The sequence below is a fragment of the Magallana gigas genome, chromosome 3 (genome assembly GCF_963853765.1).
Source record: "Magallana gigas chromosome 3, xbMagGiga1.1, whole genome shotgun sequence".
NCBI classification, from domain to species: Eukaryota; Metazoa; Mollusca; class Bivalvia; order Ostreida; family Ostreidae; genus Magallana; species Magallana gigas.
The window spans coordinates 21,449,810-21,466,914 of record NC_088855.1 but is presented as its reverse complement, the minus strand read 5'-3'; the positions used below and the strand labels follow the sequence as shown (position 1 = coordinate 21,466,914).

The following is a 17,105-nucleotide window of genomic DNA, read 5'->3' as shown; positions in this document are numbered from 1 at the left end:
TATATCCTGATAATATCCCTCCCCCGGTAGCAGAAGAAATGTAAGTGTTACACAGGCGAGCGATGTGGTCCAAGGCCATGTTCCTTTTATATGATCATGTCGTGATCGATTGTATAAGGGTACTTACGAGGGGAACAAAGATGATTTTTTAAATATTATCTATCGAGTACAATTAACCAGTGCTCGTGACCTTTCCAAGTTATTTTCAGTGAAAGCTTGACAAAAGTCAAATTGGTCCTTGATGAATAATCTTTTTTAATTTACCATTCATGTGTCACTGCAATTTGACCTCTACTAAGAAAACGGGAATCTTAATTACAGGTATTCTTTTGCTTTTCTTTCTTTTCATCTCGACTAAAAACTACCTTGACTTGCTATTTCTAACGCTCTTTAATGCTATAATCGGTCGAACGGGCCTCGCCGATTGAGCGGCAAGAAACCTTTTCATGGTCCAAATGAACTTCTGGAACGCAGAGTATTAGAGGGAGCAATCACCGTTGCTTGAACACACACACACGAAGTAAAAAACGCAAATGCAAAGTTGACCTAAATCATTCAAAAAAATGAAGGAGGAAAATGTTTACGACTGAAAACCACGTGGTTTAGAATGAAGTTCATAATGGATGATCGGTACGCAAATGATTAATTTTCTTTGAGAACAACACCTGAATATACGTGCGAGCTGAAATGAAATATATACCTGGTGATTTTTTTTTCTCTCTGTGTATATGCTCGTATTGATCAACTTCCTATCCGTTAAAGGTAGATGATGTGATTTTTCCCAAGCCTCATCATAAATTTATCTCTAATCGATGGATGCACTTGCAATAAAAGCAGTGTACAACAAGTCGACAATTTAATGCGACTTAACTATATACGACCGAGCAAAACAACAGAGGAAATTTTGCAGGTTTTAGAACGTTTGAAAAAAAAATGAAACAGAGGAAAAAACACATATCGACGCCAAGACCGAGGGATCAAATGAGAAATCCGCTCATAGCGGATGGGTTCTTGGGGAATAATTGTAAAAAAGGAAATCATGGATATGATTTGGATAATGAGGATGTACAAGGCTTATTTCCAAGGTATTCCGAGTGGATTGTTTTCGTGGTCACCCTGGTTTTGCGCTGTAATTATGTTTCGCAGAAAGACAATTGGTGGGTGCTGCATCCAGATGAAATCTTCCAGGCCATGGAAGGTAAGCGCCTGGGGGGAACTGGAACTTTAAAAAACTTTTAAAACAAAATTTAATATTGTAAATTCTCTCGAATTTTCCAAAATCCTATACATGTATTTGTTCGAAGTTTTGGATGCATTTAATGGGGTGGGGGGTAGGAGGCTTGAATACAGTACTATGTTGAGCCTTGAAATGAAAACGGACAATAAATTCTATTTTCATTTATATCATTTTTCTTTGCTAGGAAACGCACCGATGTTTACAATTTCGATTTTTAAAATAACAAATACATTAACTGACGAGGTTCGATTGGAATTATTTATATATTTTTGGGGGGTTTAAATATTCTTTTCCCCGGTCGAGAAATTTCATGCATTTTTAATAACGCCTTTTTAAATGTTTCAACCTCAGAAAAAAGAAGACGGAAAAACACACACCCAAAACCGTAACTTTAATGGGTTTTTTTTTCTTCAAAACGTTCAAGATTTTTCTTTCTATTGTGCATGGTTCAAAGAGTTTATCACTAGGAACGTAAAAACAGTAGTGTCGTATTTTCTGTTGAAAGCTTGCTTGGTTCCTCGTAAAAATGAAAAATTGAACAACGGCGTCAAATTTTTAAAACGTAAGAGGCACTCATGAAATGTATCAAATCGGCCATATACAGTTTGGAGACCTAACCATGGCGTCATATTCATGTAAAAGTACACGCTTGCTTATAATAGTGCATGCTATTAAAGTTGATTATTTGGTTTACACGAAATGCCTCAGATTTAAGCAGTAAAAATTATTCTTCCATGTTTTTGATCTTTTAATTGGCCTCCAGATTCCAATTATACTGTCATGTTGCTATGTGCATGTTCCTGATCATGCATCATACAGTGTATTGCAGGTACATGTAAAGAAATCAGATACTTTGCTTCCGGTTGCAATGAATTTAAAATTGAAATAGAGTAAAATGCTAGAGATAATAATCGATATTCAAGTGTTGTTTGCATCATTACATAACACGCATGAAACCAAGGTTAACCCGGGGGAAAGGAGAAATTCAAGGGTCTCCGTTTGAAATCATGAAAAACCTTGACAAAATCATACAGATTTTTGTATCTCGGGTTCCCCTCCGGGTTGACTTGGACAATTTTGTCATGGTAACATTTATCGTTCAGGTTGGAATTCTGATATCTTTACAGACAATGGTATTTCCCATCGTCCTGTCCTTTAATGGCGCTTCATTGATCCGGTGGAGATAATGTGAACTTTATGGGTAATTGTGCGGGTCTCTCTATTCCCCCCAGGTTCTCTTGTTTACTATTGACACCACGGGGTACACGTTACTTGTGACTTATCAAAAACTGATCTAAAGTGAAATGAAAATGTCAATTTAGCACCCCCCCCCCCCCAACATCGTACCATCGTCCTTCTTTTTAAAAAATATCTTCATAATATTACAGAATTTTAAGTCCACTTTTGAGATTTATCAAGGATAAACTTGTTTCATTCTTCAGTAAATATATTCAAGAGCTATTAGGAGATTCGCCGAGCAATCTTAGCTCCCAAATGCGTTCCTAAGTATACAGGGATTACTGTTAATTCGCCATATGAAGAAGAATGTTGCGCAATACAGATCTTTTAAGTACTGAAATTAATTTTAAAGAGTTCAAAATATTTTCCCTACTTGTCATAGTGATCAGGGCAATTATTTGCATTATCCTTTATAAGCCTAACAATAAATTAGTAAATATGCTTTAAATCAATGCAGATTTTATTATGTTTTGAAGATGTAAATGTCGCGCAAATAGTTTTTTATGATGGTTGTACCAAAAAAAAACTATATATTCTATATAAACTTGGTACAACGCTACAGTCTATTCAACAGATAGCAATTCTTTTCTAAGTGTAAGAACGGGAGTTTCTCATAGATCGATAAAAAAAACTTCTTTCTTCGTACATGCGCCAGTGAATATCAAAATATTTTCACGACTGGTTGAATATTTATTTTAACTTCATTTGGAACTTTTCATTTAATTCTGAATACGATTAACTCGCCGCCCCTGGCAGCGAGTGAACTGTCGTCCAGAACTACCTCGAGTTCGTATGAATTTCTTCACACAGACGTGGTAGAGGGAAACGCCTTTTATGAGTTTCTACCTTCAACGATGGTATGAAGAGGTAGCTAATTAATCTGAGGAAGTGCGCATGTGCTGTGCATGAATGCAAAGGTCACTGCACCAAATACAGTATACATTTGTCATGAAAGACTTACATAAGTTTGCTTCATTTCGATCAAAAGTTTTGAATTAATCAAACTAATAAGTTTGCATGTACTAAATGAAGTTGGCTTAAAAATTACAATTTTTTGGCTTACAGTGAGGATATAATCATTTAATTTGTATGCAGAATTTATATTTTTTTATTCATGCGGTAAACAAGATCAAAATACAACTTTGTCGGAATTTTAAACAATGCGGTACAGAAACATCACACCCTTCGGGATGTTCTAAATCAAATATTCTAGAATTTCATCTTTTATTCTCCCCACTGTAACTGAATACTGGCACCCTTTACAATTTAAAAGATTGTTCCATTTAAATTTTCAGTGTCAACGGTGTCAAAAAAGCCCCAAACGACATATGTTACGCGCAAAAAAAGAAAAAAAAGATTTGTCAAGATTTTAGATAGTTTATCTTTCTCTCTCTTCCATTCTCTGTACGTCTGTATTAAATGTATCAAGTTGGATGGTGGTCTTTTTGAGATTTTGGTTATTGCCAAACGCTTTTATTCAATTTCAAAGAACGTAGATAATTTATAGAATTCCAAAATCCATCAGTCATGGAAATTATGCAAATTTATGCGAATTACATTTCGTTAAGATTGGGTTTTCAGTTCCAAGGTATGAAGAGGGGAATAAGATTGGTGTATAGTTAAAGTGATGAATTGGCGATCCAAGTTGTAAGATCAAGATAGATTATATCTCGTACAAGCGTGCAGTAATTGTATTTTACATATTCTATTAATTCTTACAAGATATACAAAATCAATTACTGTTTTCTGGTTTTGAAGGATTATATAGAGGTGTGTGAATAAAATTTATGGGATTTTTTTTTCGGGAGAGTCGCAGTCGTTTTATAGCTTTCGATTAAGTAAGGTTATGTATGTTTATGAATAACCATAATATAGCCATCATTTCCCACAAAAACCACATATTTTATCAGATGATGAAAGGTTTTTAATATGCAAAAGATACCAGCTGATTTATGTCTTGATCAATCTTGAAATGAAATGGCGGTGTTATGGCAGCGTTATTTGTGTGCGATGTTAGAGAGAATGAGCCTACAGTAAGAGAAATTCCATATAAATTTAATTAAATCTAGAACACTTTACCATCTAATTATAATCATAAGTGCAGTTTTAAAAGCAATAACAGATAACTTACATACCATACTTTGCCATACTTACATACCATACTTTATCATATTCCGATAAAAGACACGTGCACTGCTTAATACCCACCACCCTAACGAAAGAACAAACGATGCATATTTACCCCCTCAACCTCAACCTAATGCTAACTAGAACGTATACAAACAATGATTTAAATAAGAACCATTTTAACAATAGCTTGGACTTTAGATAAATGTGTCAAACAGCAATATGACGTAGTCATGTCTATTTCATTGCTAGCCAACCAGCCATGGCTCTTTGAAATCATAAAGATTTGATGTACCTAGTACCTTATCTCTGCGTATTTCGCTTGAAACCGCGTCATTTTAACTTGTTTTGACGCAAGAAATAAATAGCTATGTCCTACTGAAAGTCCAAGGTCTTGGTAAAATGGCTCCATAGTGTAAAAACTCAATACTTTTATCTAAAACACGGTAATTGAGGTCTTGTCGATTCTATTATTGCAGTTGCTTACTCTGAGTTGCAAGGATATGGTTTCCGACCTTATGAATTTCTGCCTCCAGCGTCCGGACCTAATGTGACGTCAGCAAGAATGCAGGAGAGCATGTTGGGAATGTATGCAATGAGGTCCTTCATCTACCCGAGAATTTTGACTGGAGCGGGGTATATTGCTTTGCTGCTTGGCTACAACAGTAGTCTCTTTGTGGTAAGAAAAAAAAACACTGTAATCGTACTCGTATATAATCAGAAAGGAGCAATGAAAATTATTGAAATTGGAGAAAAAATAATAAAATATAATAAGAGTTTTTTTAATACATATACATGTATATTTATTTTTCCATTATTTAAATTTCAGCTGTGGAGAATGTTCCATGCCAGTATAACGTCTTGCCTTCCGCTTTCTGTTTACGTCTTCTGCAAAGTTGTGACCGGAAACCATGATCTGTCCATGATCTCGTGTATTCTCGTTGCGTCATCAACGCACCTGTGGGTGTTTGGAACGCACACTTTACTGAACTCTTTCCTTTCCCCGTTTGTTTTTCTAGTCATTGGATATTTGATAAAGTTTATAACAGCGTTTTCCGTTGAAAATAATATTAATGGAAACGTTCAGGAGATGGGAAACGGAATTCAACACAACAACAACAATGATTACAACATTCATACAATGAACAACTGCAATGGAGTTCATCGTTGCAATAAGCAAGTGGACACATCCAACCATGAATCTGTGCAAATAGGAAGAAACGAGAGTCGTGTTTGTCACGTGTTTGTTTTGGGATATTTTAGCGGATTGTTCGTTTACATACGACCAGATTTGTTAAGTCTTTTGATTTGTGTCTTGCTACCCTATATGCCCAGAGTTCTGACTCATCTAAAGGCAATGCTATCATCTATCAGGATATATATTTGTATATCTGGTTGTGTAACTGGTATTTTAACGGGTGTTCTAGAGGATTTCTTGTCCTACGGAAGTTTTGTAGTGACGCCGTATCAATGGATATCATTCAATGTCTTCAATGGCTACGCAAAGCGCATGTTCGGCACGATGCCAACACTTTTTTATCTACAGATATTCTTTGGAAATAACATATTGCTATTCCTATCGGTGTCCATTCTTATTGTTACAATTTATACATTTAATAGGACTTCAGCAATACATGATTTCCTAAGAAAAACTTCGTTAACTTTTATATGCATGTTTTTGATGTATTCATTACAAGGCCACAAAGAGGCAAGATTTTTACATGATGCGTTTGTTTTATTTTATATCTGTTGTGGCCTATTACTGTACATATTAGTTCAACATTTGTCATCGGTGGTGTCCCTATTTTCAAGCAAATGTCTTTCACAGCAAGTCTATTTGTGTTTCTTGTTATTTTGTTTTATTTCTAGTCAATACCAAAGCGTGCCAAACTCAACTGACAATTCAGTGAAAGATTGGACTTACGAGGGAAAGACAGACAGTCATGACGTTAACGTGTGCCTAGATTTCATTGGTCAACAAAGTGACGTCACGGGTGTGTTCATGGACAGGGATATTCACATGACTGGAGGATATACGGTTTTGAGGCAAAATGTTCCGTGGTTTTCCTTGATTAATACAGAGTTTAGGGAGTTCTCGAAAGAAAGTCGACTGGCTGTGTGGTCCTTCTATGGCAACAGAGAAATATCAATTACGTCACAAATATCGAATTACGTCCATATTCAAAACACTCCGTTTTTACTCAAATGTTTGATTAGGCAAAAAGAATACAATTATCTTGTGATGAAAATAACACGTCAGTTTATTACTCGAGGTTATGTAGAGGTTTTCAGGTATGGTACCATGCACGTGTTAAAGCGTTCGTTTGATTCCCAAGAAGAGAGCTATTTGGAAATGGTAGAGAAGAGCATAACGGACAATAAAAATACAACAATATTGAAATATGAAGGACAGTGGTTAATGTCATATGGAAGTTACAATCTCGCTGAAAATAAATTCATTAAATCAGCTGAAATTAATTCGGATTTACAGGTCTATCAATTTCTAGTTGAGTTATACAGGAGAAAAGGTGAACCTGTGAAGGCCAGAGATGCATTCACAGCTTGCAAACAAAAATTTGTTGAAGCGGACTGCTTAAAAAATGCGAGGAAAATCACGTTGTTTGAACATGAGAGAATATCTTTGAAATAGACTCGATACCAAAGATTTGTTTGTTTTTTGTTCTGTTTTGTTTTTACTTTGTTTTTCGTTGAATTTTACTTTATATTTTACCGCCACAAAGCCATGATGTACATGTACTGTAAAAAGTGAAAAATTATGTCTTTATAACAATGAACTCATAATTCTTCAGCATTGCAATATGATTGGGTCTTTTTTTTAATTCGCTCTATTTTACCTTGCTACTTTGAATCTTGTTCTAAAAATAAATATTATAGAAATTGAAGTGCCATTTATCTTTTTCTCTCCCTTAAATTGAAATTTTACGTAAATTTTCACTGCGTCAAAAGTAGTATATACCCTAATTTGCTTTGAGGTCAAAGCGCACAATGATTTTTGTAATCTATTTTAAGGTCTATTAGGTTTTGCTATTTCCAAATCAGTTTAAACAAATTCTTTACTCCTTTCTTCTTTAGGGAGTAACTGAATATGTGTTGGATGTAACCCCATTGAACCTATACGTTTCGAGAAAATCAATTAAAATAGCTTTTAACACGTTTAACGTTCTTTTAAAAAAAAGTTCTGGGATTAAACAACTCATTGTAACTTGAGCTAAAAAGACATTAATTTGTAATCATATGATCGTGAAATATTTCGGGTCAATTATTGCAAATAAATATGTTTTCGTTTTTTCTTTCGAGAAAGATTACGAATCTTTAATTGATTTCTGGCCCCATACTAGTTAAAAGACCTGAACAGATCAGAAATGATCTAACTTTAATGTGAGTAAACCAAAAATAATTTTTTTTAAAAACAATTAAATGATTTCTTTCTGCAATGATTGCTTCGTTCATAACCCGAATGAATAATCAAAGAAAGCAGTTTATTGTTTGTATTACATCTTTCTTTTAACAAATAAATGAATTGATCGTAAAGAGTAAGTAAAAGTAACTAAATCATTGTTAACGTACATGATCTCAGTCTCACTTTTACAAAAGCCTTTTTTTTATAGCCTTTAACGGCACACAAAATGAAATTCTAGAATTTTTTGACATCGGCAATACATGTCACGAACACCTGAAATTCACGTATGAAATCTCAGAAAAAAGCGTCAATTTTCTGGACACTACTATATACAAAGGCGTGAGGTTTCAGGAAAATAACATACTTGATATTAAATCATATATAAAACCAACAAACAATTTTCAATATCTACACAGAAAAAGCACTCACAGCCCTTCTGTCTTTAAAGGGTTCATAAAAGGCGAATGCATCAGACATACAAGGAATACCAGTAATCCTTGCATTCTATCTACAATTCTAACGGATTTCAAGACACACCTTTCAAAGAGAGGTTACTCTGATAAGGAAATAGATCCCACTGTGCGTACAATGGAAAACACAAATAGAAAAAAATACTTGGTGAAAACAGATATAAAATGCAAACAACGACCACCAAATGTCATGATAACCAAGTACAACCCACACTTGAAGGGTCTCAAAAAGCGCATCCTGAAATACTGGAATGTCCTTAAAAATGATGAAATATGCAAAGAACTATTTACCAATGAACCTATAATCGCCTACAGTAAACACAAGAATATCGGCGAAATGATAATTCAATCACGATTACAAAAATGTGAAAATCATAATAGGTAGACCCCTGATGAGGCGGGCCTTAAGAGTTAAAACCATAACTCTTACAAAAACCGCCGAAACACTCTATGCATCCATAATAACAATATCAGTGTATAACGTGTACTCATAATGTGGTCTAGAGTGTCGGGTCTTAATAAATTTACAACAAGTTTGGTTGATTGATGTCGTCTTTTTTCAAAACTTGTGATCAGGGACAATGTCCCACCGGCATCATCCCGTGTATCGCCTACCAGTGACAGCGATCAGCTTGTTACGATTTATTAGGGTCTCTCCCTCAGACCACCTTGAGTGCTGAAGATCCGCAAACTCAAAAACGTCGATTTGCATCTCTCTAACAATTGTCACATCCGCTCATCTATTCAAATGAACGTTACTTCAAAGATATTTCACACCTTACAGTGGTCATCACCAATAAAATATGTTCCTTACGACAAACTATAAGGCAGTGTACCAACTTCACGATCTCATTCCTATAATATGTTCCACAGATTCAACAGACTCTCTCTTAAGAAACAGTCTAATACTAGTAATATGCAGAACAGTTATGAAAGCAAAATGGATGATGATTTGGTTCCATCAAACCAGGAAGCCTTATTCGCAATCCCAGACCTTGATCTGACGATCAACCTTCCAGAGGGAAGTGATAATTCATCTACTATAATTTCTGAAGGACTGGGAGAAATTCGCAAAACACTTCAAAACCGCCTGACCCTGGCAAAGAGGAAAGAAAGCTTACGCTATGGCATCCAGACAGGAAAATTTCCGACTTGGTTTCATACCCGGTCTTACTGTGCGTTAAACTTGGACGGCGAAGGAAATGAGAAGTTTGAAAAATTCTGGCGAGACTTGGCCGAATCCCAGAATAAACAAACAGCCCAATTAGTCCTTGACTATGTGGAGGCCGAAATCAAAACCAAGGAAATGGAGAGTAACCAAATCCGTAATCAAACTCTCCAAGCAGTAAGGCGCCAGTCTGTTGATTTTGAAATTGAAAAGCGTCACTTTGACGAAAACATTACCAAAATCAACCAAGAACAGATATCGGAAATCCAGGAATTCAGGAGCAGGTTGGCAACAGCAACCCAATCTAACTCCCAAACGCGGGACCAGTCTAAAAGACCACGCGGAAGACCCTTCCGTAGACCTGGACCACGCAGACAACAACTAAGAGGCAGGCCATATTGACACTTATAATGTTCTGACCAACGGGGTGTTCACATCAAAATTTCTGGAAACACTCTACCCGAAATGAATATAGCGTTTTTGTGACAATGTGATGCACAATATTCTATGATTGGAAATTTTAAACCCTCATAATCAAGAACATGCATAAAATTAATAACTAACTTTGTTAGTTAAAGATTATAATACTACTGTATTGTTTATATATCGTGTGATACCAGAATATACCATTATACTTGCATTATTTGTTTTTATTCATTATCTTTGGATTGTTTACACAACTTGGGTTGTGGTTATTTAGGTGTATTAGCCTCAGTTTCAAACGGGGCGTAGTTTGAAGCCACGTGCTATCTTCTCTGATGTCTTCCCAAGGATTTTAACAAACCAGTTACTTTCCTCTACTACATCGACCAGTCGTTTAGTAGACGGAACCTTTGATTCTCATAAGTAACAAAGATCTACTACATTTCTGGGTATTCTTTATTAAAATGGCAAGACGTTTTAATAAACGGAACAAAACCAGAAAAAACTACCGTAGATCCCAATCTAATCTAATGCAATTTAAAAATACATACAAAAATAACGAGAACAACTCTCAGAAGTATGTACTCAATCTATCTAAGTACAAAGTCAACCAACACGAGTATTCTGTGCTCAGTAAAGGTTTAAAATTTATACCGACTCCACAAAACAGCAACACTAAAAAAGTCATCTTGAACGACTTTGACGAGTTTGCTAGAAAACTCCGATGCAAGTATCATTTTGACAAAGGGGAAAATCTTCCAATTCACCCATTCAGAAAACCGTCTGGTTACAACCCCTCATTCACATGTTATGCATTAGAGGATTACATCGACAAAACTAAATTAGAATTGTCATCTATTCCAATCAAGAAAATTCAAAATAATACGTCTAAGCTTGAAAGAGAAGCACTGACGTCTCTGAGAAACAATAACAATATTGTTATCAAAAAAGCGGACAAAAGCAATACAATTGTTATTATGGACAAAGACCAATATATTGCAGAGGCCATGCGCCAACTCAAATCAAAACATTACATGCAAGTTGATAAACCAGATCTACAGAACTTGCATCATATCATACAAAATAGAGTAACGCAAATGTACTCTAAGGGCTCAATAGATAAGGAAACGTATCGTTATCTCTGCGATAACAAACCATCGCTTAAATGCGGTCATTTATACTTGCTCCCTAAAATACACAAAATCAAAGATGAAGTCCGATATGCCCTTCAAAACGGCCTATGCAGCATCAGACAATTACCACCTGGCCGCCCGATTATTTCACAGTGTGATACGCCAACACGGAAAATCGGCGCATATTGCGATTACTTTCTCATTCCCATAGTACAAAATCAATCAACTTATATTAAGGACACCGCCGATTTTATCAATAAAATTGAGACTCTCGAACTTCCAGCAGAGGTGTTACTAATTACATATGATGTAACTAGTATGTATACCAACATGGAATTCGGCGAATTACTCAGCGCCGTCAATGAAACTTACAAAAACGCAAACAAACCACAAATCGACATTCCTTATCCAGAGAGCGAAGATCTTATCTTCTTATTGAAATGCGTCTTGGAAAACAATTACTTTGAGTTCAATGGAAAATACTTTAAACAAATTATAGGATGCAGTATGGGTGCAATACCATCTCCAGAAATTTCAGATACAAGAATGTATCAAATCACCAACTATATAATGTCAAAATTCAAACTCGCCAATCAAGTTCTTTACCACGGGCGATTTAGAGACGATGGTTTTATAGCCTTTAACGGCACACAAAATGAAATTCTAGAATTTTTTGACATCGGCAATACATGTCACGAACACCTGAAATTCACGTATGAAATCTCAGAAAAAAGCGTCAATTTTCTGGACACTACTATATACAAAGGCGTGAGGTTTCAGGAAAATAACATACTTGATATTAAATCATATATAAAACCAACAAACAATTTTCAATATCTACACAGAAAAAGCACTCACAGCCCTTCTGTCTTTAAAGGGTTCATAAAAGGCGAATGCATCAGACATACAAGGAATACCAGTAATCCTTGCATTCTATCTACAATTCTAACGGATTTCAAGACACACCTTTCAAAGAGAGGTTACTCTGATAAGGAAATAGATCCCACTGTGCGTACAATGGAAAACACAAATAGAAAAAAATACTTGGTGAAAACAGATATAAAATGCAAACAACGACCACCAAATGTCATGATAACCAAGTACAACCCACACTTGAAGGGTCTCAAAAAGCGCATCCTGAAATACTGGAATGTCCTTAAAAATGATGAAATATGCAAAGAACTATTTACCAATGAACCTATAATCGCCTACAGTAAACACAAGAATATCGGCGAAATGATAATTCAATCACGATTACAAAAATGTGAAAATCATAATAGGTAGACCCCTGATGAGGCGGGCCTTAAGAGTTAAAACCATAACTCTTACAAAAACCGCCGAAACACTCTATGCATCCATAATAACAATATCAGTGTATAACGTGTACTCATAATGTGGTCTAGAGTGTCGGGTCTTAATAAATTTACAACAAGTTTGGTTGATTGATGTCGTCTTTTTTCAAAACTTGTGATCAGGGACAATGTCCCACCGGCATCATCCCGTGTATCGCCTACCAGTGACAGCGATCAGCTTGTTACGATTTATTAGGGTCTCTCCCTCAGACCACCTTGAGTGCTGAAGATCCGCAAACTCAAAAACGTCGATTTGCATCTCTCTAACAATTGTCACATCCGCTCATCTATTCAAATGAACGTTACTTCAAAGATATTTCACACCTTACAGTGGTCATCACCAATAAAATATGTTCCTTACGACAAACTATAAGGCAGTGTACCAACTTCACGATCTCATTCCTATAATATGTTCCACAGATTCAACAGACTCTCTCTTAAGAAACAGTCTAATACTAGTAATATGCAGAACAGTTATGAAAGCAAAATGGATGATGATTTGGTTCCATCAAACCAGGAAGCCTTATTCGCAATCCCAGACCTTGATCTGACGATCAACCTTCCAGAGGGAAGTGATAATTCATCTACTATAATTTCTGAAGGACTGGGAGAAATTCGCAAAACACTTCAAAACCGCCTGACCCTGGCAAAGAGGAAAGAAAGCTTACGCTATGGCATCCAGACAGGAAAATTTCCGACTTGGTTTCATACCCGGTCTTACTGTGCGTTAAACTTGGACGGCGAAGGAAATGAGAAGTTTGAAAAATTCTGGCGAGACTTGGCCGAATCCCAGAATAAACAAACAGCCCAATTAGTCCTTGACTATGTGGAGGCCGAAATCAAAACCAAGGAAATGGAGAGTAACCAAATCCGTAATCAAACTCTCCAAGCAGTAAGGCGCCAGTCTGTTGATTTTGAAATTGAAAAGCGTCACTTTGACGAAAACATTACCAAAATCAACCAAGAACAGATATCGGAAATCCAGGAATTCAGGAGCAGGTTGGCAACAGCAACCCAATCTAACTCCCAAACGCGGGACCAGTCTAAAAGACCACGCGGAAGACCCTTCCGTAGACCTGGACCACGCAGACAACAACTAAGAGGCAGGCCATATTGACACTTATAATGTTCTGACCAACGGGGTGTTCACATCAAAATTTCTGGAAACACTCTACCCGAAATGAATATAGCGTTTTTGTGACAATGTGATGCACAATATTCTATGATTGGAAATTTTAAACCCTCATAATCAAGAACATGCATAAAATTAATAACTAACTTTGTTAGTTAAAGATTATAATACTACTGTATTGTTTATATATCGTGTGATACCAGAATATACCATTATACTTGCATTATTTGTTTTTATTCATTATCTTTGGATTGTTTACACAACTTGGGTTGTGGTTATTTAGGTGTATTAGCCTCAGTTTCAAACGGGGCGTAGTTTGAAGCCACGTGCTATCTTCTCTGATGTCTTCCCAAGGATTTTAACAAACCAGTTACTTTCCTCTACTACATCGACCAGTCGTTTAGTAGACGGAACCTTTGATTCTCATAAGTAACAAAGATCTACTACATTTCTGGGTATTCTTTATTAAAATGGCAAGACGTTTTAATAAACGGAACAAAACCAGAAAAAACTACCGTAGATCCCAATCTAATCTAATGCAATTTAAAAATACATACAAAAATAACGAGAACAACTCTCAGAAGTATGTACTCAATCTATCTAAGTACAAAGTCAACCAACACGAGTATTCTGTGCTCAGTAAAGGTTTAAAATTTATACCGACTCCACAAAACAGCAACACTAAAAAAGTCATCTTGAACGACTTTGACGAGTTTGCTAGAAAACTCCGATGCAAGTATCATTTTGACAAAGGGGAAAATCTTCCAATTCACCCATTCAGAAAACCGTCTGGTTACAACCCCTCATTCACATGTTATGCATTAGAGGATTACATCGACAAAACTAAATTAGAATTGTCATCTATTCCAATCAAGAAAATTCAAAATAATACGTCTAAGCTTGAAAGAGAAGCACTGACGTCTCTGAGAAACAATAACAATATTGTTATCAAAAAAGCGGACAAAAGCAATACAATTGTTATTATGGACAAAGACCAATATATTGCAGAGGCCATGCGCCAACTCAAATCAAAACATTACATGCAAGTTGATAAACCAGATCTACAGAACTTGCATCATATCATACAAAATAGAGTAACGCAAATGTACTCTAAGGGCTCAATAGATAAGGAAACGTATCGTTATCTCTGCGATAACAAACCATCGCTTAAATGCGGTCATTTATACTTGCTCCCTAAAATACACAAAATCAAAGATGAAGTCCGATATGCCCTTCAAAACGGCCTATGCAGCATCAGACAATTACCACCTGGCCGCCCGATTATTTCACAGTGTGATACGCCAACACGGAAAATCGGCGCATATTGCGATTACTTTCTCATTCCCATAGTACAAAATCAATCAACTTATATTAAGGACACCGCCGATTTTATCAATAAAATTGAGACTCTCGAACTTCCAGCAGAGGTGTTACTAATTACATATGATGTAACTAGTATGTATACCAACATGGAATTCGGCGAATTACTCAGCGCCGTCAATGAAACTTACAAAAACGCAAACAAACCACAAATCGACATTCCTTATCCAGAGAGCGAAGATCTTATCTTCTTATTGAAATGCGTCTTGGAAAACAATTACTTTGAGTTCAATGGAAAATACTTTAAACAAATTATAGGATGCAGTATGGGTGCAATACCATCTCCAGAAATTTCAGATACAAGAATGTATCAAATCACCAACTATATAATGTCAAAATTCAAACTCGCCAATCAAGTTCTTTACCACGGGCGATTTAGAGACGATGGTTTTATAGCCTTTAACGGCACACAAAATGAAATTCTAGAATTTTTTGACATCGGCAATACATGTCACGAACACCTGAAATTCACGTATGAAATCTCAGAAAAAAGCGTCAATTTTCTGGACACTACTATATACAAAGGCGTGAGGTTTCAGGAAAATAACATACTTGATATTAAATCATATATAAAACCAACAAACAATTTTCAATATCTACACAGAAAAAGCACTCACAGCCCTTCTGTCTTTAAAGGGTTCATAAAAGGCGAATGCATCAGACATACAAGGAATACCAGTAATCCTTGCATTCTATCTACAATTCTAACGGATTTCAAGACACACCTTTCAAAGAGAGGTTACTCTGATAAGGAAATAGATCCCACTGTGCGTACAATGGAAAACACAAATAGAAAAAAATACTTGGTGAAAACAGATATAAAATGCAAACAACGACCACCAAATGTCATGATAACCAAGTACAACCCACACTTGAAGGGTCTCAAAAAGCGCATCCTGAAATACTGGAATGTCCTTAAAAATGATGAAATATGCAAAGAACTATTTACCAATGAACCTATAATCGCCTACAGTAAACACAAGAATATCGGCGAAATGATAATTCAATCACGATTACAAAAATGTGAAAATCATAATAGGTAGACCCCTGATGAGGCGGGCCTTAAGAGTTAAAACCATAACTCTTACAAAAACCGCCGAAACACTCTATGCATCCATAATAACAATATCAGTGTATAACGTGTACTCATAATGTGGTCTAGAGTGTCGGGTCTTAATAAATTTACAACAAGTTTGGTTGATTGATGTCGTCTTTTTTCAAAACAAAGTGACGTCACGGGTGTGTTCATGGACAGGGATATTCACATGACTGGAGGATATACGGTTTTGAGGCAAAATGTTCCGTGGTTTTCCTTGATTAATACAGAGTTTAGGGAGTTCTCGAAAGAAAGTCGACTGGCTGTGTGGTCCTTCTATGGCAACAGAGAAATATCAATTACGTCACAAATATCGAATTACGTCCATATTCAAAACACTCCGTTTTTACTCAAATGTTTGATTAGGCAAAAAGAATACAATTATCTTGTGATGAAAATAACACGTCAGTTTATTACTCGAGGTTATGTAGAGGTTTTCAGGTATGGTACCATGCACGTGTTAAAGCGTTCGTTTGATTCCCAAGAAGAGAGCTATTTGGAAATGGTAGAGAAGAGCATAACGGACAATAAAAATACAACAATATTGAAATATGAAGGACAGTGGTTAATGTCATATGGAAGTTACAATCTCGCTGAAAATAAATTCATTAAATCAGCTGAAATTAATTCGGATTTACAGGTCTATCAATTTCTAGTTGAGTTATACAGGAGAAAAGGTGAACCTGTGAAGGCCAGAGATGCATTCACAGCTTGCAAACAAAAATTTGTTGAAGCGGACTGCTTAAAAAATGCGAGGAAAATCACGTTGTTTGAACATGAGAGAATATCTTTGAAATAGACTCGATACCAAAGATTTGTTTGTTTTTTGTTCTGTTTTGTTTTTACTTTGTTTTTCGTTGAATTTTACTTTATATTTTACCGCCACAAAGCCATGATGTACATGTACTGTAAAAAGTGAAAAATTAT

General features: G+C 35.9%; 1 protein-coding gene across 2 annotated transcripts; it reads left to right on the top strand.

Moving 5' to 3' along the window:
* The first annotated feature begins 202 nt into the window (after positions 1-202).
* LOC105325334 (uncharacterized) lies at positions 203-7,506 on the top strand. 2 transcript variants are annotated; one of them, XM_020065965.3, is made up of 3 exons: positions 203-1,198; positions 5,083-5,282; positions 5,433-7,506. In XM_020065965.3, exons 1-3 carry the CDS (start codon positions 934-936, stop codon positions 7,251-7,253), a joined length of 2,286 nt encoding a protein of 761 aa, XP_019921524.3. In that variant the 5' UTR covers positions 203-933; the 3' UTR covers positions 7,254-7,506. The 2 variants fall into 2 exon arrangements, with proteins under 2 accessions (XP_019921524.3, XP_065934957.1); XM_066078885.1 differs by lacking the exon at positions 203-1,198 and adding an exon at positions 3,835-4,246.
* Positions 7,507-17,105: the final 9,599 nt, after the last annotated feature.